This window comes from Oncorhynchus mykiss, chromosome 3, assembly GCF_013265735.2.
Source record: "Oncorhynchus mykiss isolate Arlee chromosome 3, USDA_OmykA_1.1, whole genome shotgun sequence".
Lineage (NCBI taxonomy): Eukaryota > Metazoa > Chordata > Actinopteri > Salmoniformes > Salmonidae > Oncorhynchus > Oncorhynchus mykiss.
In genome coordinates this window covers 21664330-21685385 of record NC_048567.1, presented here as the reverse complement: position 1 = coordinate 21685385, position 21056 = coordinate 21664330, and the positions used below count along the sequence as shown (strand labels likewise).

Sequence of the window (21056 nt, the reverse complement as noted above, 5' to 3'; positions counted from 1 at the left end):
AAGTTAATTTTACTGTGATGCTGACGACTGCTGTGCCAATAAATATTGAAATGAAGCAGCCTACTGCTCGGTGCGTCACCTTTGCATTGTGGGAAATGTAGTATTGGTGCGTGTAAAAGATCTGCGGGCTGCCGGCTTGCTGCGGGCCGGTTCTAATAATAAATCAAGATCATCCCAGGGGCCGTAAAAAACCTTCTTGCGGGCCGGATGTGGCCCGCGGGCCTTGACTCTGACATATGTGGCTTAGATCAACCATACCATACATGTATTAATTGTACATCTATATCCCTAATCCTCATCATTTTCTATCATTAGAAAGCTACTGCGTATGTCTAGCTATATTTGTGCCACTGCCATGGAGAGCAGAACTTATTATGCTAACTACTTGTCTCTTCTACAAGCTTCTCTACAGTGTTTGATATATTTCAAGTTAATGCCACTTTCCTATTTCTCACAACTATAATTATTTCCTATCATCTCCGTACCTATTTCTACCCCTTTATTAATTTCACAATTCTGCCTGAGAAACAATTTCCTCTTCCATCTCGTCATCTCTCCAAACAGTGGCCCGAAACCAAAAGAGCTGTCCACGTCAATCACAGAATGGAATAATAACCCACTCAGACAATTCACTCAGTTCAGTTGCATCAATTGGAAACGTACAGACACAATGTCCAGACAGGGTGAATGAGGACCAGGTAGACCAGGGCAGAGCTCTCATGCTCTGTGCCTCTCTCTCATCCTCCAGACTCAGACCTGTCTATTTATTACATTAACTGCACTTAGCTGTCTGTTACAAGTGATTCATCGGCTTGTGAGGGGTGCCAGACAGCCCTGTCTGAAACCAGGACCAATGGCGAGTCTCCCTTCCTCCCGGGGATGGAATAGAAGCACTGACGTACAATTCTGGATTTGTGTGCATCGAACGGGGAGGGCAGTTAGATGACGTGGCCTGTCAAGCTCTTTATTTTGCTTCCCCTCCTGAAGTGTAAATTGTCAATGACACGAAAGCACACACATGCATGCAAGGACACACACCTCCATCTGGAGTCAGAGATGAACGATGGATTCGAAGGCAGTCAATCTACCATATTGAGGATACATGGATGTATCGTGCCAATCTTTGTGAGTGTGTGTGTGTGCGCACACATGTGTCTCTCTCTCATCTCCTAAACAAGACACCAGTGATTCAGCTGCAGAAGTGTGTAGAATATCATCATTGTGCACCTTTGTAGGGAACATAATAAGAAGATAAGCTCCACTAACTAAATTAGCTTTTTCTTCCAAAATAAATTGAATCAATCGTCCAGGCATTGCACGTGAGCCAATTACGTATAAGCCTACTTATCGCAGCCTCTCCATCTTTCTACGCACATACACACTCTAAGATGTGCAAACACCAATGAACTAGTACTACTGCTGAATGAACTAATACTACTGCTAAATGAACTAGTACTACTGCTAAATGATCTCGTACTACTGATAGTTCTTTGTATGTGTTGCTTTGCCTGTCAGATGTGGCTCAATCAAATGTTTCATAATGAGATGTTCTCTATAATATGATAGCCCTACACTGAGTGTACAAAACATAAGGAACACCTTCCTAATATTGAGTTGTACCCCTTTTGCCCTCAGAACAGCATCAATTTGTCGGGCATGGACTCTACAAGGTGTCGAAAACGTTCCACAGGGATGCTGGCCCTTGTTGACTCCAATGCTCCTCAAAGTTTGTCAAGTTGGCTGGATGTCCTTTGGGTGGTGGACCTTTCTTGATACACACGGGAAAATGTTGAGCGTGAAAAACCCAGCAGCGTTGCAGTTCTTGACACACTCAAACCGGTGCACCCGGCACCTAATACCATACCCTGTTCAAAGGCACTTACATATTTTGTCTTCCCATTCATCCTCTGAATGTCAGACATGCACAATCCATGTCTCAGTTGTCTCAAGGCTTAAAAATCCTTCTTTAAACTGTCTCCTCCCCTTCATTTACACTGATTGAAGTGAATTGAACAAGTGACATCAATAAGGGATCATAGCTTTTACCTAGATTCACCTGGTCAGTCTATGTCAAGTTCATAATGTCTTGTACTCTCAGTGTATAGATTAATATACAGAGCTTCATTCTGTGTAGTAGATCTAAGTCTTCATACCTTAGCATGTCTTCTCCTTCATATTGCCTCAAATCTGCCATGTTGAGATCAAGTTGTCTTTTTTTAATAAATACTCCTTTTGATCTCAACTCTCTCTCTCTCTCTGTCTGTGTGTGTGGACACTCCTCCTTTTTCACTTGCTCTTCATCTGCTTTGTTCTCTCTGCATGTTTTTCTCTCCTATTTCCTGCTTATAACCTTTTCTCTCTCTCCTTTCAGTTCTTGTCCTCTTGATCACCCACTTTCTTCCTGCAAGAGAGCACCCCCCCACCACACACACACACACACACACTTCAGCCTCTTACCAGTGAGTCCTCCACCGTAAAGTTGAACATTCTCTTGGCATCTGTCTTCAGATCCCTCACAAAATCTTTATATTCAGGGTTCTGTGGTTCTCTATAGGTCAGGATTTTCACACTCTGAGAGAGACACAAAGATTTTTTTTTATTGTGATTCATAAGACAAAGGTTTCACTGAATTATACAGAATCATACCATATGATGGGGTCAGAAAATCAGGTTATCAATTTCTGCTAATGAATGAATGAACCACAGGTGTGAGAAACACCATTTCTGTGGTAGAAATTAACAGTATGTTCCTCTTTCCCAGGCCTGTCGCTTTTATAAACATGCAACTGTTATTAGAGCCTAGTCGCTCTATTATATGTTGTCAATGTGACCAGTCATCCAGTACACATCCTCCAAAACATCTTATAACATTAATCAAACCATCTCATCTCCCATTCCTACCGTCTGTGTAGATACAGGTCCAACCTAATTCAAGCAGAAAACTAAGGTCTGAGAAGGCTAACGTGTAAAAACACAGCAGTGAGAGAAGTGTTCATACGTATGGGTTATGGCATTGGTTCCCAGACCATTAGGACCCACTTAAAATCTGTGTCAACCTAAGCGAAATGACCACGACCCAGTAGTACCCAGTGTTGTGCACCACTGATGTACAGTATGTGCATCAGTTACATTTTCAAAACTCAGGCCCTATGTTTTGCTCTTTCAGGCTTTGTGAGATGAGACTGATATCAACACATTGATGGGATCTCACGAAACATATAGTTATGTTGCCTCTCTCCCCCTCGATGGAGAGTCTGTTACTCACTAGGGAATTGAGAAGAAAATTAAAGTACTTCACAGTGAGAGAATGGAAAATCAACAAGATTAGATTTGTCATCTCATCTGCCTGGCAGCACATTTAACAACAATGACAACCATGGGGAAACATAGGGACATCAAAATATGATTGCTTCAGGGCCTGCTGTGTAAGTCAGTGGAGAATACAACAGATACCTGTTTCCAAGGTAATGATGGGAATGAGATGATACACTCGACTCTGATCCGAGGCTTACCTGGAAGGCCTCCTTGGCGACAAGGTCGTCTTGGTCCCCTCTGGCCCACGGTTGAGCATTCTGGGAGTCCAGGCTGTGTCCAAACATGTCAATGTAGAAGAAAACAAACTCCTCCTGAGGAAGGCCTGCCCGCCGGAAGTGAACCATCAGCTGCCTGAATGTGTCCGGAGAGCAACACACAAACACCACTACGGGGGCAGAGAGAGAGAGAGAGAAAGGGATATAAAAGGGTTATAAAAAGAAGAGAGTAAAGACAATAGGAGTGTAATGAGTTATTTCACATATGGTCAAAAAAAAATAATTCTTGCAAAATACACAACAACCCACAAAAATCCTGATTTTAAATTATAGACCTGTGTAATTAAGAATAATATTGTAAATGAATGCGAAATGTAACTAATTCTGAAGCAAAAGCATGTAAGGTAATACAGTGGGGCAAAAAAAGTATTTAGTCAGCCACCAATTGTGCAAGTTCTCCCACTTATTAAAAAGATGAGAGAGGCCTGTAATTTTCATCATAGGTACACTTCAACTATAACAGACAAAATGAGAAAAAAATATATTTAAAAAATCACATTGTAGGATTATTTATGAATTTATTTGCAAATTATGGTGGAAAATAAGTATTTGGTCAATAACAAAAATGTATCTCAATACTTTGTTATTTACCCTTTGTTGGAAATGACAGAGGTCAAATGTTTTCTGTAAGTCTTCACAAGGTTTTCACACACTGTTGCTGGTATTTTGGCCCATTCCTCCATGCAGATATCCTCTAGAGCAGTGATGTTTTGGGGCTGTTGCTGGGCAACACGGACTTTCAACTCCCTCCAAGATCTGGAGACTGGCTAGGCCACTCCAGGACCTTGAAATGCTTCTTACGAAGCCACTCCTTCGTTGCCCGGGCGGTGTGTTTGGGATCATTGTCATGCTGAAAGACCCAGTCACGTTTCATCTTCAATGCCCTTGCTGATGGAAGGAGGTTTTCACTCAAAATCTCACGATACATGGCCCCATTCATTCTTTCCTTTACACGGATCAGTCGTCCTGGTCCCTTTGCAGAAAAACAGCCCCAAAGCATGATGTTTCCACCCCCATGCTTCACAGTAGGTATGGTGTTCTTTGGATGCAACTCAGCATTCTTTGACCTCCAAACACGACGAGTTGAGTTTTTACCAAAAAGTTATATTTTGGTTTCATCTGACCATATGACATTCTCCCAATCTTCTTCTGGATCATCCAAATGCTCTCTAGCAAACTTCAGACGGGCCTGGACATGTACTGGCTAAGCAGGGGGACACGTCTGGCACTGCAGGATTTGAGTCTGTGGCGACGTAGTGTGTTACTGATGGTAGGCTTTGTTACTTTGGTCCCAGCTCTCTGCAGGTCATTCACTAGGTCCCCCCGTGTGGTTCTGGGATTTTTGCTCACCGTTCTTGTGATCATTTTGACCCCACGGGGTGAGATCTTGCGTGGAGCCCCAGATCGAGGGAGATTATCAGTGGTCTTGTATGTCTTCCATTTCCTAATAATTGCTCCCACAGTTGATTTCTTCAAACCAATCTGCTTACCTATTGCAGATTCCGTCTTCCCAGCCTGGTGCAGGTCTACAATTTTGTTTCTGGTGTCCTTTGACAGCTCTTTGGTCTTGGCCATAGTGGAGCTTGGAGTGTGACTGTTTGAGGTTGTGGACAGGTGTCTTTTATACTGATAGACAGAGGAGCCTCTTAAAGAAGAAGTTACAGGTCTGTGAGAGCCAGAAATCTTGCTTGTTTGTAGGTGACCAAATACTTATTTTCCACCATAATGTGCAAATAAATTCATAAAAAATCGTACAATGTGATTTTCTGGATTGTTTTTCTCATTTTGTCTGTCATACTTGAAGTGTACCTATGATGAAAAGTACAGGCCTCTCTCATCTTTTAGGGTGGGAGAACTTGCACAATTGGTGGCTGACTAAATACTTTTTGCCCCACTGTATGTCACTGTTCTTTCAAGTGTATTCAACAAGCATCCTAAAAAGCATCCTTTAACCAGAGCATATAGTTGTAGGATCTTGATTTGATCACTCTTTTGTTGATGAGAATTTTCCTGCGCAGCAGAAAACTTGTAGTGTATTCAAGGTATCAACTACTACACAAAAAATGTCCAATAATTATAATACACATAATAATTCACATTTCCTGTCGCTGCAGGGTTATTTGCCTGCTGTAGCAAACTGGATCAAATTAAGATCCTGCATCTGTAACAATGTGACAGGTCTTCAATGTAGTTCATCCTGCAGGCCAATGTTGTGTGAGCAGAATGAGAAAAGCAAAAACACATGTCTAGCTAAATTGATAAGGTTAAGAATCTCTTAATTGTATTTGAAATGCTAACTCTGGTTAGCCTAGTCACACATCATCTAACAGCAGGAAAATAATCCGGGAGCAACAGGAAATGTTAATTATTATGTGGATTATAATTAATGGACATTTTTGTAGTCAATATATTTTTCGTAAAGGAAAATCAAGCCTGAAATTTCAAAGTGGAAATTACAAACTTTAGAATCCTTGTTAAAGCTCAAATACACTACAAGTTCAACATTTCCTGCAACAGGGTGATCAAATTACGATCTTACATGATGAGAAAATAATACACTAAACGCTTCAAATAACTGAATACATTTTTTAATTGGTGAATTTTAAACCAGCAGACACTGCAATCCTTGGGACCAGGAGTTGTGCACCAAGGGCTTATTGTGTCAACCACCCATTTATCAGACATCAATATCCTAATTGGATTGGCCCAGTACAATGAGAGCATAGATGGCCATCTATTTATTTTCCTTACACAACAACCACTGGCCACATGACATCCAGATAAACAGACAAACAAGACAGACCAACACCTAATAGGCACTTCAAATCACATTTTTTCAAAGACACACACACTTCTTCAAGACTGTTGGAAAAGCATTCCAGGTGAAGCTGGTTGAGAGAATGCCAAGTGTGCAAAGCTGTCATCAAGGCACATAAGGGCAACTTTGAAGAATCTCAAATATAAAATATATTTTGATTTGTTTAACACTTTTGTGGTTACTAAATTATTCCATATGTGCTATTTCATAGTTTGGATGTCTTCACTATTATTCTACAATGTAGAAAATAGTAAAAAATAAACAAAAAACCTTGAATTAGTAGGCGTGTCCAAACTTTTGACTGGTATTGTATGTGAATGAGATATTTTTGTATTTAATTTTCAATAAGTTTGCTTAAATTTCACAAAACTTGTTCACTTTGTCATTATGGGGTATTTATTGTGTGTAGATGGGTGAGATATATATATTTTTTTATTCATTATAAATTCAGGCTTTAACACAACAAAATATGGAAAAAATCAAGGGGTATGAATACTTTCTGAAGGTACGGTAAATAGGGGTAATGAGAGAAAGGAAGGGGGACAGTCAATGTTAGCCCGCAGGCTAATTGTGCTGGGGTATAGTAGTGCCTGTGGCGGTGTGTCCAAGACAGTGATCTGAAACAGGGCTCTATTAGCTCTATGATCAGCTCTGCTCCCATCCAGAGGTTAACTGTCTCGGTCAGACCCTTCATTAGCCTGGGTAATTACTGCAGGCTGCCAAGTACCTGGCACTGCCATGGCAGCACACGGTAAGTGTGTGTGGATGTCAAACCGTGTTCAGCATTCTCTGTGCGCCATTGTGTTAGTTTTGCCTGGTCCAAAAACAACCCTTAATAAGCTCTATATCCCATAAGCAGGTTGTGTTGCTGTGATCCTATGTGGCCTGTTCTAGTACAGGTAGGTCTAGGCTTATCTAGTCTAATCTATTCTAACTTGTCAAAGTGTATTGTGTTCTGGGCTGGTCAGGTCTGATGGGTTATTGTGTTATGGTCTACTTAGAGTCTTGTCCAATGACGGACTGGCTATCTGGAGCACTGGGAGTTTTCCCGGTGGGCTGCTTGATAATTGGGGCCGATGCAAATCAAAATATAAATAACCCCAACCCCCACTTAAATAAAAATAACCAAGTGCTCTGTGTCTGACTGGCCCAGGCGAGTGGGCTGCCGGCCCACTGCAGTTGGGTATTACATCTGTCAGCCTCTCTCTCCCAGCCAATTACTTTTGGTCCAGTCCATTCTAACTTTACCTGAGCCCCGCCCCTTTCCCATCTCTGTTAAGTGGTGACATTTGGATGAATAGTGCAGTGGAGCAAGATGGCCAAACAAAAAGAGAAAAACGTAAAGGTGGTGCTAAAAAGCGGAGAGAGAAGAGGTTGAAGTTCCTTGAGGCTGATGCAGCCAAATATTTTAAAATAACAAATTATTAATTTGGCGCCGTTACCAGTCAATCATCTCAGCCTAGTGAGCCTGAAGGCACTGGCAGCAGAGAAAAGAGAGAGCAGCCCATTGAGCCTAGCGATACCAGTTCAACTGTTAGTCAAGGTTGGCAGCTGAAGCGGTAAAACAGAAGACAATAGGGATAAGATAAGCAATGTTTGGGTTTCGATAGTTGCTATTTAGCTATATCGGATGCCTCTTGTTGAAACAAGCGCTCGTCAATGTCACTTTTCGTGAACTGACCAATCACAGCCTGGATGGGGCGGGACATTAAAAAAAGGTTGAAAAAAAAAAGGTGCAACTAAAAACTTTCAAAATGTTGAACTCATTGATATGCATGAATGGTTAAGATTATTGACAAGTTAGTACTTTTTTAATTTTTTAAATTTATTTTTTTTACCTTTATTTAACTAGGCAAGTCAGTTAAGAACAATTCTTATTTTCAATGACAGCCTAGGAACAGTGGCATCCTGCCTGTTCAGGGGCAGAATGACAGATTTGTACCTTGTCAGCTTGGGGATTTGAACTTGCAACCTTTCGGTTACTAGCCCAACACTCTAACCACTAGGCTTGGGGATTTGAACTTGCAACCTTTCGGTTACTAGCCCAACACTCTAACCACTAGGCTACCCTGCCACCCCAAACAAATTAGAGACTAACCACCAATGAAATGTAGATCATTTTTCTTGCACAAGGATTTAATGATGGAACAAAACCTACAAAAATTATAAATATTGGTTGTGTATTTCTTAAATTGCTGTATTGTCCAATTGGAATTAATATTATACTAGTGGTATATAGTATACTATTACATGAAATTATGAATATACTAACATTATGTAATTAATATTAATATTATACTAACATTATACTATTATATCAACATTATACTTTTTATTTAACATTAAAATATTATACTAATATACTAATTTATACTAATTACTCATCCAGGTTGAGGATAGTGCATCTGCAGTGGACAGATGTAGATTGAGCCAGAGCCAGGATGCCACTGCCACCCCAATTTTGGATTATTTTAAGAGGCCGAAGTCAGGGGACCTAGATATGTTTTTTAGTTTCCACCCCCAACAAAAGTGTGAAAAGTCTGTGGTGCAGAAGGTTTTATTTTGTAAAGATGGGATCAACTGGAAGTGGCTGTCATACAGTGAAGAGAACCATGCTTTATTCTGCTTCATTTGTATGGCATTTGCAAAGCCCTTTCATGAATGGAATGTCAGACTGGAAGCATATCCATCAGAGAGAGAAAGAGCATTATGCATAGAGATTATGCTGAGGCCAACTTTCTATGGTCCTCCAAAGGTAACATTGAGAGACTGTTCATCGGCAGTCAGATGTCTTCTCATAGAGAGCAAGTGAACAGAAGAGGGCAAATGCTAGAGCGCATTATAGATGTTGTTAAAGTCCTAGGCAAGAGGGATCTGAGCTACAGAGGCATGCAGTCTGAAGCAGCTTATACGCTAGATGACAGCAGCATTGACCATGGCAACTTTTTAGAGATGATCATTCGGCTGAGAAAGTACGACATGTGTATGAAAGAGCATCTCACTGCCTGCATAGAGAAAAGCAAAACACTGCATGAGTCTGGGTCAAGAGGGGGCAGAGACTCTCTAATCACTCTACTGTCAAAGACTACCATCGATAACGTCATTACCACCATCCAACACACAATGCAGGCCACCATAGTAAGTGAAATCCAGGAAGCTGGCATGTTTTCAGTCCATATTGACACTACGCAGGACATTACAACACAAGATCAATGCTCTGTCATAGTCAGATATGTGACGAACTTCATCCAAGAGAGTCTTGTGGCTGTGGTGAAATGTGAGGCATCCACTGGACAATACTTTGTCCAGGTACTGAGTGAAGTACTGGAAAACATGAAGCTTGACATCAGCAAGTGCATTGGAAATTCCACTGATGGAGCCTCCAGTATGCAAGGCCAGTATAAAGGCTTCTCTGCCTTGCTCTCTGAAAAGTCCACCAATCAAGTGCATGTGTGGTGCTTTGCACACATTTTGAACCTTGTTTTGGCAGGCAGAACAGAGTGTCTTGGCAAGTGGGTCACTTTTTTCTCTCGTTAACAACATAGCTGTGTTCTTCCGTGAATCCTACCAGAGGATGAACATTTGGTGCGAAGGAGAGCAAGGATTGGAGATACACACTGGTGGGATAAAGACAGTGCCTTAAAGAAGGTCTTTGGAGGTTTTGGAAATCCAGATGAGGGACTCTATGTTGATGTCCTTCTCACTTTTTCAACCATACAAAATCAGAAAAACATCAACACTACTGCACGTGTCACGGCACAAGGATACATTGAGGGGTTGCTGAAGTATGAAACAATACTTACAGCTCAGATATTTCTCAGAATATTTCAGGTCACCTCATCAGTCTCAAAACATCTTCAAACAAGTGGACATTGTGTCTGCGCATCGTATGTGTCATGCCCTGATCTGTTTCACCTGTCCTTGTGCTTGTCTCCACCCCCTCCAGGTGTCGCTTATTATCCCCGGTGTATTTATCCCTGTGTTTCCTGTCTCTCTGTGCCAGTTCCTTTTGGAAGGGCTTCGTTCCCTGACGGAACGCCTACAAGGGTTTCTACACCTGTTTCTACACGTGCTTCTACACCTGCATTGCTTGCTGTTTGGAGTTTTAGGCTGGGTTTCTGTACAGCACTTTGTGACATCAGCGGATGTAAGAAGGGCTTTATAAATACATTTCATTGATTGATTGATTGGTTTAAGGCGATAATGGATCAAATTCACGAAGCAGCTCATAGGCAGCACGCCACATCTGAGACCTCCCAACCACCCAGTAACCGTTCAACTAGTTGTGGATTGGTTCAATCTACCCCGGCTCCCCGAGAACCTCGCTTACCTCCCCCGGAGCGTTATGCAGGTGATCCTGGTACCCGCCGGGCATTCCTTTCCCAGTGCTCCCTCATTTTCGAACTCCAGCCCTCTTCGTTCATGTCAGACCGATCGAAGATAGCGTATTTAATCCCGCTAATGTCCGGAAGGGCGCTCTCCTGGGCGACGGCTGTGTGGGAGGAGCAATTCGCTGTGTGCCATAGCCTGGAGAAATTTAAGGCAGAGATGAGGAAGGTTTTTCATTCTCCGGTGCCTGGGAGGGAGGCGGCTTGAAAACTACTGCAGGTATGTCAGAACTCCTGCAGTGTGGCAGACTACGCATTAGATTTTCGCACATTGGCTGCCGAGACTTCCTGGAATCCGGAGGCTCTGTTCGACACCTTCCTCCACGGACTGTCGGAGGGGATAAAGGATGAGCTCGCAGTTTGGGAAATACCACTGGACCTTGATTCCCTCATCCACTTTTCGAGTAGGATTGATGGGCACCTATGAGAACTCCGGTGTGAGAGGAGGTCGGGCCTCGGGAACACTCGTTCATCTGTTGATGCTGGCACACGCCCTAAGGAATCTGGAAATCCCCGAAGTGTGTATTTCCGAGGAGAGCCGAAAACACCAGAGGTTCCTCGAGAATCATCGGCGACGGGTGAGTTGGATACTCTAGAGCCCATGCAACTGCGAAGAGCTAGATTATCGGTTGGGAAACGCTCGCGTAGGCTGAGTTCTAACTGTTGTCTGTACTGTGGAGGTGTGGGACATTATATAGTCACCTACCCTGTTAAGAAACCATTTTCTCTAGTGGGTACAAGTACTGGGAGTCCCCTAATTCCCATTACCCATACACCATTTTTTGTGATTCTGCTGTGGGGAGACCAGTCTAAGACCAGTCTAACCCGTATCTGAATGGGCACTGTGCTATGGGTGACTCTTCCAATTGAGCAATGACTCTGGTGCTGATGAAAGTCTTATGGATGCTACCATGGCTTCTGAATTAAGTATTCCCACTCAAACTCAATCTGTCCCCATGGATGCAAGGGCACTGGACGATCCCTCAATTAGAAGAGTCACCCATAGCACAGTGCCCGTTCAGATACGGATTTCAGGAAACCACAGTGAGACCATACAGTTCCTCCTCATCAATTCAGCACATGTTCCTGTTGTTTTGTGATTTTCTTGGCTCCAAAAACACAACCCTGTTATTGACTGGACCCCGAGCTCCATCCTGGGTTGGAGCCCATTTTGTCATTCCCATTGTCTTAAAGCGGCACAGCCGTCCCCGAGAAGTCCTCCTCAGGGCATAAGCAAAGCCTCGGATGTCTCTGCCGTTCCCACTGAGTACCATGACCTCCTGGAGGTATTTAGTAAGGCACGTGCTACTTCTCTTCTGGTCGGCTATATTCTCTATCCGGGCCAGAGACCAAGGCAATGGAGGAGTACATTGAGGATTCTCTGGCTACTGGAGGCATCCGTCCGTCTGCATCTCCTGCCGGTGTAGGGTTTTTCTTTGTGGAGAAGAAGGACAAGACCCTGCATCCGTGCATTGACTACCGGGGTCTTAATGATGACTCCTCTCTTCAGCTTTCGAACCTCTCCAGGGGGCCACCATTTTTTACAAGCTGGACCTTCGGAATGCCTACCACCTGGTTGGGATACGCGAAGGACATGAGTGGAAGACAGCATTTAACACAGCCAGTGGACATTATGAGTACCAGGTCATGCCGTTTGGACTCACCAACGCCCCCGCCGTCTTCCAGGCCCTGGTCAATGTGCTCCGGGACATGCAAAATTGTTTTGTGTTCGTCTACCTTGACGACATCATGTTTTTTTCCCGATCTGCCCAAGAACACGTTCTCCATGTCAGACACGTCCTTCAGTGCCTCCTGGAGAACCAGTTGTTAGTGAAAGCCAGGAAGTTTGAGTTCCACCGCTCTACAATCTCCTTTCTGGGATATGTCATCGCTGGTGGAAATGTCCAAATGGACCAAGAAAAGTTGAAAGCTGTGGTAGATTGGCCTCAACCTACGTCCAGAGTGCAGTTACAATGTTTCCTGGGGTTCACTAACTTCTACCACAGTTTAATTCGGGGCTACAGCACCCTGGCGGCCTCCCTCCCTGCACTCACCTCTCCCAAAGTACCATTCACATGGTCGCCAGCTGTTGACAGAGCCTTTGTGGACCCGAAGCATTGGACCCGAAGCACACAGCACCCATCCTCGTCCATCCGGACACGTCCCATCAATTTGTGGTGGAGGTTGATGCTTCTGATGTTGGAGTGGGGGCCATCCTATCCCAACGATCTGCCCAGGACCAAAAGCTTCACCCCTGTGCCTTCCTGTCCCATCGTCTCAATCCTGCAGAAAGGAACTACGACGTAGGCAACTGAGAACTTCTGGCGGTCAAGATGGCGCTGGAAGAGTGGAGGCACTCACTGGAAGGAGCAGAACAGCCATTTTTGGTTTGGACCTACCATAAAAATGTGGAATATCTCCATACAGCCAAGCGCCTTAACTCAAAGCAGGCCCGGTGTGCTTTGTTATTAATAAGATTCAACTTCACCATTTCCTACTGCCCAATGTCCAAAAATGTGAAGCCTGACTCCCTCTCCCACCTATACAGTTCCTCTGCCACACCCTCAGTCTCCGAAACCACTCTCCCTACCTCATGCCTTGTCGCTTCTGTGGGTTGGGGTATGGAAACCTTGGTTCGCAAGGGACAACGTTCCCAGCCTGAACCTGAAGGGAGCCCGGCTAACCGGTTGTTTGTCCCAGACTCAGTCTGGTCCCGGGCCTGGAATGGGCTAATTCCTCCAGGCTGACCTGTCATCCAGGTGCCTGTCGAACCCTAGCCTTCCTCCGACAATGTTTCTGGTGGCCCACAATGGTTCCTGACGTCTCTGCCTTTGTCGCCGCATTCACTGTGTGTGCTAAGAACAAGACTCACGGCAAGCTCCTTCTGGCCTCCTTCAGCCACTACCTGTTCCTCATCATCCCTGGTCCCATATCTCTCTGGACTTTGTCACTGGGCTTCTTCCGTCTGATGGCAACACCGTCATTTTTACGGTAGTGTATCGCTTCTCCAAGGCCACCCATTTCATCCCTCTCCCCAAACTACCCTCTGCCAAGGAGACGGCCCAGCTCATGGTGCAGCACGTCTTCCGGGTCCATGGACTCCAGGTGGACATTGTCTCCGACCAGGGCCCTCAGTTCTCGTCTCAGTTCTGGAAGGCGTTCCCTAATCTAAAGGCCAGTCAGAGCGAGCTAACCAGGACCTGGAAATCACCCTAAGATGCCTGGTTTCAACAAACCCCACTACCTGAGTATGCCCCGAACACCATTCCCTGTTCAGCCACGGGACTTCCCAGAGCAAGAGCAGGAAGTCAACATATCCTCGGCCCAGATGTTCGTCCACTGCTGTCGACGTACCTGGAGAAGAGCTCGGGCAGCACTTCTCAAGACCAATTCCAGGTATGGTCAACAAGCGGATCACTGCGGGACTCCAGCTCCTCGCTACCGCATTGAGCAGGGGGTATGGCTTTCCACACGACCTGCCCCTTCGGGTGGAGTCCCGCAGACTGCCCCTCCGTTTCATTGGTCCTTTTCCCATCTCTAGAGTCCTTAGTCCCACTGGTGTCCGTCTCTTGTTATCCCTGTACCCTCCGTATTCACCCTACTGCCCATGTATCTAGGATTAAGCCTGTGCCTCACAGCCCTTTGTTTTCTGTCTCCAGGCTCACCCATCCTCCCCGTGTCATCGATGGCCATCTGGCATTCACTGTAAAATGCCTGCTGGGTGTTCGACCACGGCGCAGCGGTATCCAGTACCTGGTTGACTGGGAGGGTTATGGCCCGGAGTAGAGGTGCTGCGTTCCTGGATCCAGCCTTCATCGCCGACTTTCACCGCCAACACCCCGGTCAACCAGGTATGCGCCCACGTAGGATGCAAGATGGCGCCCCTAGAGGGGGCGGTACTGTCACACCCTGATCTGTTTCACCTGTCCTTGTGCTTGTCTCCACCCCCTCCAGGTGTCGCTTATTAACCTGGTGTATTTATCCGTGTGTTTCCTATCTCTCTGTACCAGTTCGTCTTGTTTGTCAAGTCAAAAAGCGTTTTTGTGTCTCAGCTCCTGCTTTTCCAGGTCTCTCTTTTCTCGCCCTCCTGGTTTTGACCCTTGCCTGTCCTCACTCTGAGCCCTCCTGCCTGACCACTCTGCCTGCCCCTGACCTCGAGCCTGCCTATTGCCTGGTACTGTTTGGACTGACCTGGTTTATGAACTCTCAACCATCTGCCTCCTGTGTCTGCATTTGGGTCTCACCTGGTGTCCTGATAGTATGGTTGTGTCTACAGAGGAGCAGCTGAAAGGAATGGCAAGAGATTTTGAAAAAGTCAAGGCAGCTGCAGACACATTTGTTCAGTGGGCAAACAGGAAGTCGCAGAAACAGGATGAGGAAACAGAGCTGGAGTTAGAGACCCCTCTGCCAACGAAAAGGGCTCGAAATAAGAAAACCGTGCCTGGAGAGATGACACAATATGAGACATTTATTGGGGCAGAGAGTGCATACAGGATTGGTGTCCATCTGCGATTTCTTAGTAATGGCACTGTGTATGCCAACATGGCTCTTCTGGACTCTAAAAACTTTAGTCAGCTAACATCCAGTGCCAGTGGCCTTCCACAGATAGCCCTTCAAGAACTAAGCAAATGTTTGATAAAATTTGACAGCAGAGCAACGGTGGCCAATTTACAGAGTGAGTTCATTAGTCTGGCAGAACAGTGGACTAGGTTAAAACAATCGGAATTTGAAGAATACACAATCAGGACTATGGAGGATCATGGACCTGAAAGAAATGGAGATGGTGAACAAGAGCTGTTCATCTTGCAAGGACTGTCCAGTGTGTTGCTACCGTATTCTTAGTCAATACAACTTATTGACGATGCATACCACATCCAGGGTCTTGCTTACAAGTTCCTACTTACCCTGTCACTAACCCAGGTAGCTTGTGAGCGGAGCTTCTCTACTCTGAAATTCATCAAGAGAAGGCTCAGGAGCAATCTATCTCAACAGCACCTGGAGGCTTTTATGCTCATGGCTACTGAGCGAGATGTTTTAATGGCCCTGGACAGAAACCTGGTTATAGATGGCATTGATGAGAGAAGTAAGCTGCTGCAGAAATTGCTCATTTAAGGAGGTAGGAAATATGTTTATTTTAATTTTATTCTATGACTTGCCTACTCACCAGTCTTTTCACCAACAAATTTCTTCCTGTATTATTTATTTTACTGGTCAGATGGTTCCAGAGATTCTTGCCACCTTGCTGCCAATATGTGCTCCTTCTAGCCAGCCTTCTCCTAAGAGCAACACGCTCCCCTTATTCTGTTTTACATATATTTTACTAAAATTCTTGTTATAAATATTGTTCAGTAATCTTGTTTACATAAAGTGTGGCGTATCACTGGGGGGGTTTTGGTGGGCTGGTCTGAGTCAAAAAGTCCATGGCCATTTTTCATTCCTAGTCCGTCCCTGGTCTTATCTAGTTTATTGTGGTCTGGTCTGGCACCGTGTGGCGTGGAAGAGTGGCACAGGAAGTCTCCAGGGGCGTGATGACATTCCTGTAGCACGCACTTCCTGTCCTGGCGGCTCTATTGTTTCAGGGTTTAATGGCCCTGGTCAGGAAGTGAGCAGTGGAACCAAACCAACAAACCTAAGGAGACTAAAAGGGATCTCCCGGGTCGCCCTGGGCTCAGGAGACTTACAAAGGTATAAGGAGGGTCTAAGTGCCCTCCTCCTGGTGAGGCTCCATCCTCATCCGGATCCCCTCCAAACAATGGCGCCACACTCAACTTTTAGTGGCACCAAGATATATAACACTTGGTGCAAGGCAAGCTGTTGACAACATGAGTGGATGGAAATAAACCAGGATAGCATAACGGCTAGAGGAGTGTAGAGCGGTACAAGGGGGTAAAGCCCAGGCCTGACCCCTGATCCCGGCACCGGGCGGAGCAAACAATGTGACTTAACATACCTTTCATGCTTTGGAATTGTTAGTTAGATTACTTGTTATTACTGCATTGTCGGAACTAGAAGCACAAGCATTTCGCTACACTCGCATTAACATCTGCTAACCATGTGTATGTGACAAATAAAATTTGATTTGATTTGATTTGATGCCTGATAAGTGCACAGTCACACACACTTCCACTCTCATCTTCAGGCAATCTGACACTTCCTTTGAACTTCCAACCTCAGGAAGAACTGATGGTGTAGTGGTTTCACTGTGGACAGCCAGCTCATACCATGACGACTGGGTGAGAGCAAGAGTGAGGCGGAGATAGCAAATAGAATGTCTGTCACACGTCACCGCACCATCCTGTCTGATTTGTTTACCTTCACAGAAGGTTAGCAGAAGGTGACATTGAGAGATAAGGGGGGTGTTAGAAGGAGAGGGAGGGTGATGAAAGGAATATATTATATATTTACAAATTTTTGAAAATGTTTTATTTACAAACTTTAATTGGCTGTTATCGAGACATAGATGTCTGTTTGCCGCTTTGAATTCTGTAGCCCTCTTTACTCTGTCTCTCACAACCACACACAACTTCTTCCTTTCCTAGAAATTGGTGAGTGATAACATAATCAATCCCTCTGTGTCAGTGTAATCTCCCAAAACATTCCAGAGAAACAAAGACACTTGATTAAGTCTTTGAATTACTGTGATGTAGGACCTGTCAACTTCCTCCTGAACACACGACAATTCCGCAGTCAAGACAGCAGACTTCCCTGGTTCTTGATTAACCATTACATTATCTAATTGCATTACAATTACAAATTGCAATATGCAGACAGTGGAAGTGAATCCCAATTAATATTTTTACGCGGAATATTACTTAGAAACATTACTGCTTGGCATACCTATTGGGATCTTTGGATGAAAGCAGGAAGACCAGTGTATGGGCACCTGAAGCTGGCACATTAAATGAGAATCATGTAACAGTATGTACCAGTAAGTACCAGTATGTCACTGTGTACTTCACTCCAAGCGACCGCTCTATGTGTCCATGCAGTCACCATCCCACTGGACAAAAACTGGTTGAATCAACGTTGTTTTCACGTCATTTCAACAAACAACTTTGCAAAAAGTCATCAACTTAACAGTATTTTGGGAATGTTTGTCTTTTTTTCACCCAATTTTTCACCCAAATCCAATGACATTGTTCAAATTTTGGTTCATTTCTTGTTAGTTGACAATCCAATCAAATGTAAATCAAAATACTTTGAGCAACACTTGTGCCCAGTGTGATATCTATAAGTGAACACTATTGAGATATTATACTTCTGTTAGACTGTGGCTACTATCAACCCATTCATAATGAATTTCTGTTTTTCTTCACTTGCCATCATAGCCACAGCACACGAAATAAACCCAATACAGCTTTCTTGAAAGGTGGGATGAAATCAGCAAGAGCCTCTTGTATCGCAGCTTAGGCCTGCAGGGATCTGACCAGAAATATGGTATTGTTTATCTGATGACTCAAAAGACAATTTCAAAAGCTTTAGATGGATATACAGTGCCTTGCGAAAGTATTCGGCCCCCTTGAACTTTGCGACCTTTTGCCACATTTCAGGCTTCAAACATAAAGATATAAAACTGTATTTTTTTGTGAAGAATCAACAACAAGTGGGACACAATCATGAAGTGGAACGACATTTATTGGATATTTCAAACTTTTTTAACAAAACAAAAACTGAAAAATTGGGCGTGCAAAATTATTCAGCCCCTTTACATTCAGTGCAGCAAACTCTCTCCAGAAGTTCAGTGATGATCTCTGAATGATCCAATGTTGACCTAAATGACTAATGATGATAAATACAATCCACCTGTGTGTAATCAAGTCTCCGTATAAATGCACCTGCACTGTGATAGTCTCAGAGGTCCGTTAAAAGCGCAGAGAGCATCATGAAGAACAAGGAACACACCAGGCAGGTCCGAGATACTGTTGTGAAGAAGTTTAAAGCCGGATTTGGATACAAAATATTTCCCAAGCTTTAAACATCCCAAGGAGCACTGTGCAAGCGATAATATTGAAATGGAAGGAGTATCAGACCACTGCAAATCTACCAAGACCTGGCCGTCCCTCTAAACTTTCAGCTCATACAAGGAGAAGACTGATCAGAGATGCAGCCAAGAGGCCCATGATCACTCTGGATGAACTGCAGAGATCTACAGCTGAGGTGGGAGACTCTGTCCATAGGACAACAATCAGTCGTATATTGCACAAATCTGGCCTTTATGGAAGAGTGGCAAGAAGAAAGCCATTTCTTAAAGATATCCATAAAAAGTGTTGTTTAAAGTTTGCCACAAGCCACCTGGGAGACACACCAAACATGTGGAAGAAGGTGCTCTGGTCAGATGAAACCAAAATTGAACTTTTTGGCAACAATGCAAAACGTTATGTTTGGCGTAAAAGCAACACAGCTGAACACACCATCCCCACTGTCAAACATGGTGGTGGCAGCATCATGGTTTGGCCCTGCTTTTCTTCAGCAGGGACAGGGAAGATGGTTAAAATTGATGGGAAGATGGATGGAGCCAAATACAGGACCATTCTGGAAGAAAACCTGATGGAGTCTGCAAAATACCTGAGACTGGGACGGAGATTTGTCTTCCAACAAGACAATGATCCAAAACATAAAGCAAAATCTACAATGGAATGGTTCAAAAATAAACATATCCAGGTGTTAGAATGGCCAAGTCAAAGTCCAGACCTGAATCCAATCGAGAATCTGTGGAAAGAACTGAAAACTGCTGTTCACAAATGCTCTCCATCCAACCTCACTGAGCTCGAGCTGTTTTGCAAGGAGGAATGGGAAAAAAATTCAGTCTCTCGGTGTGCAAAACTGATAGAGACATACCCCAAGCAAATTACAGCTGTAATCGCAGCAAAAGGTGGCGCTACAAAGTATTAACTGAAGGGGGCTGAATAATTTTGCACGCCCAATTTTTCAGTTTTTGATTTGTTAAAAAAGTTTGAAATATCCAATAAATGTTGTTCCACTTCATGATTGTGTCCCACTTGTTGTTGATTCTTCACAAAAAAAGACAGTTTTATATCTTTATGTTTGAAGCCTGAAATGTGGCAAAAGGTCGCAAAGTTCAAGGGGGCCGAGTACTTTCGCAAGGCACTGTATACTGACACAAACAAACAACACAAACAGGACCTTGGGAAATGCACCAGGGAGAAAAGACATGGTCAATTCAACAGTGGAACTGACTTTCAGATCAAAGATGAGATGGTACAAGAGGCCACACCAGAGCTTTGAATTAAAGTTACTCGGAACATTGAGTCCCACAGACTATTGGTTTTATAATAATTTTGCTCATTTCTGTCTGTGGGGGAACCTTGCCTCAGTTCAATATTTCCATCATAGTGTGTACAAACCATTAGGTTTACCCTACCATAAAGACTCCTTATATAAAAGGCTCTGACCACGACAACTATTTAAAATTGGTACAAGACTTCACAAACATTTCCTTGATTCCATCCTAAGATGATAACAGGCCTTATCCCTAACATTTCAACATCGAGGTAAACTACTGTACTCTCTAAATGAATTGTGAGTGCTGAAAATGGTGGAAGACAGTCTAAACAGGGTCAGCTTTCAAAATGTAAAATGCTCTATGCTAATTGAGAGAAACAAGAGTCTTGAATTTAGTCCTGTGCTATATCTCTCTAAGAACAAATGTTGAAGGTTGTGTTGTTTTTTATGACACATCAAGTTCTGACATCATGATTTTCCTCAGCAGGAGATGTACTCAGAGAGTCTGCGTGCATGTGCGTGTGTGTGTGTGCGTGTGTTCATGCTAGACACCATGGGAGTTAATCGTCCCAAAATGTGGTAGAGAAGTCTGTGGATTTGTCCCAGGCATGGAACTACCAGCCATGACTAAACTACAATCCAGTGTCTAGTTTAGAGCATTTATTTTCTAAACACTCTTAGAAAAAGGGTTCCAAAAGGGTTATTTGGCTGTCCCCATAGGATAACCTTTTCTTGGTTCCATATAGAAACCTTTCTGGTTTCAAAGATATTCTACCTGGAACCAAAAGGGTTCTTCAAAAGGTTATTCTATTGGGACAACAGAAGAACGCTTTTAGGTTCTAGATAGCACCTTAATTTCAAGAGTGTACATCCAACATAATACAACATAATACAGAAAACATCCAATTATACAATGTCTAACTATAAAAAGCTTTGTTAGATGTTAAACTAGGATGGGAGTGCGTTCAAAGCTGAACCATTACGGCAGAAGCAGCCTCCATCCCTCCCAGGACTCCA

The 21056-nt window shown here is 43.8% G+C and overlaps 1 protein-coding gene across 1 annotated transcript in view; it reads right to left on the bottom strand.

The window, feature by feature from the left end:
- The window catches only part of LOC100136306 (atrial natriuretic peptide receptor 1), a 63808-nt gene that overhangs the window by 27863 nt on the left and 14889 nt on the right, over positions 1–21056 (bottom strand). Inside the window, exons 3-4 of the mRNA XM_036971924.1 lie at positions 3513–3700; positions 2458–2571 (exon numbers count right to left, since the gene is read on the bottom strand). Of these exons, the coding sequence (XP_036827819.1) occupies positions 2458–2571; positions 3513–3700 (302 nt within the window). The remainder of the gene's footprint in view (positions 1–2457; positions 2572–3512; positions 3701–21056) is intronic.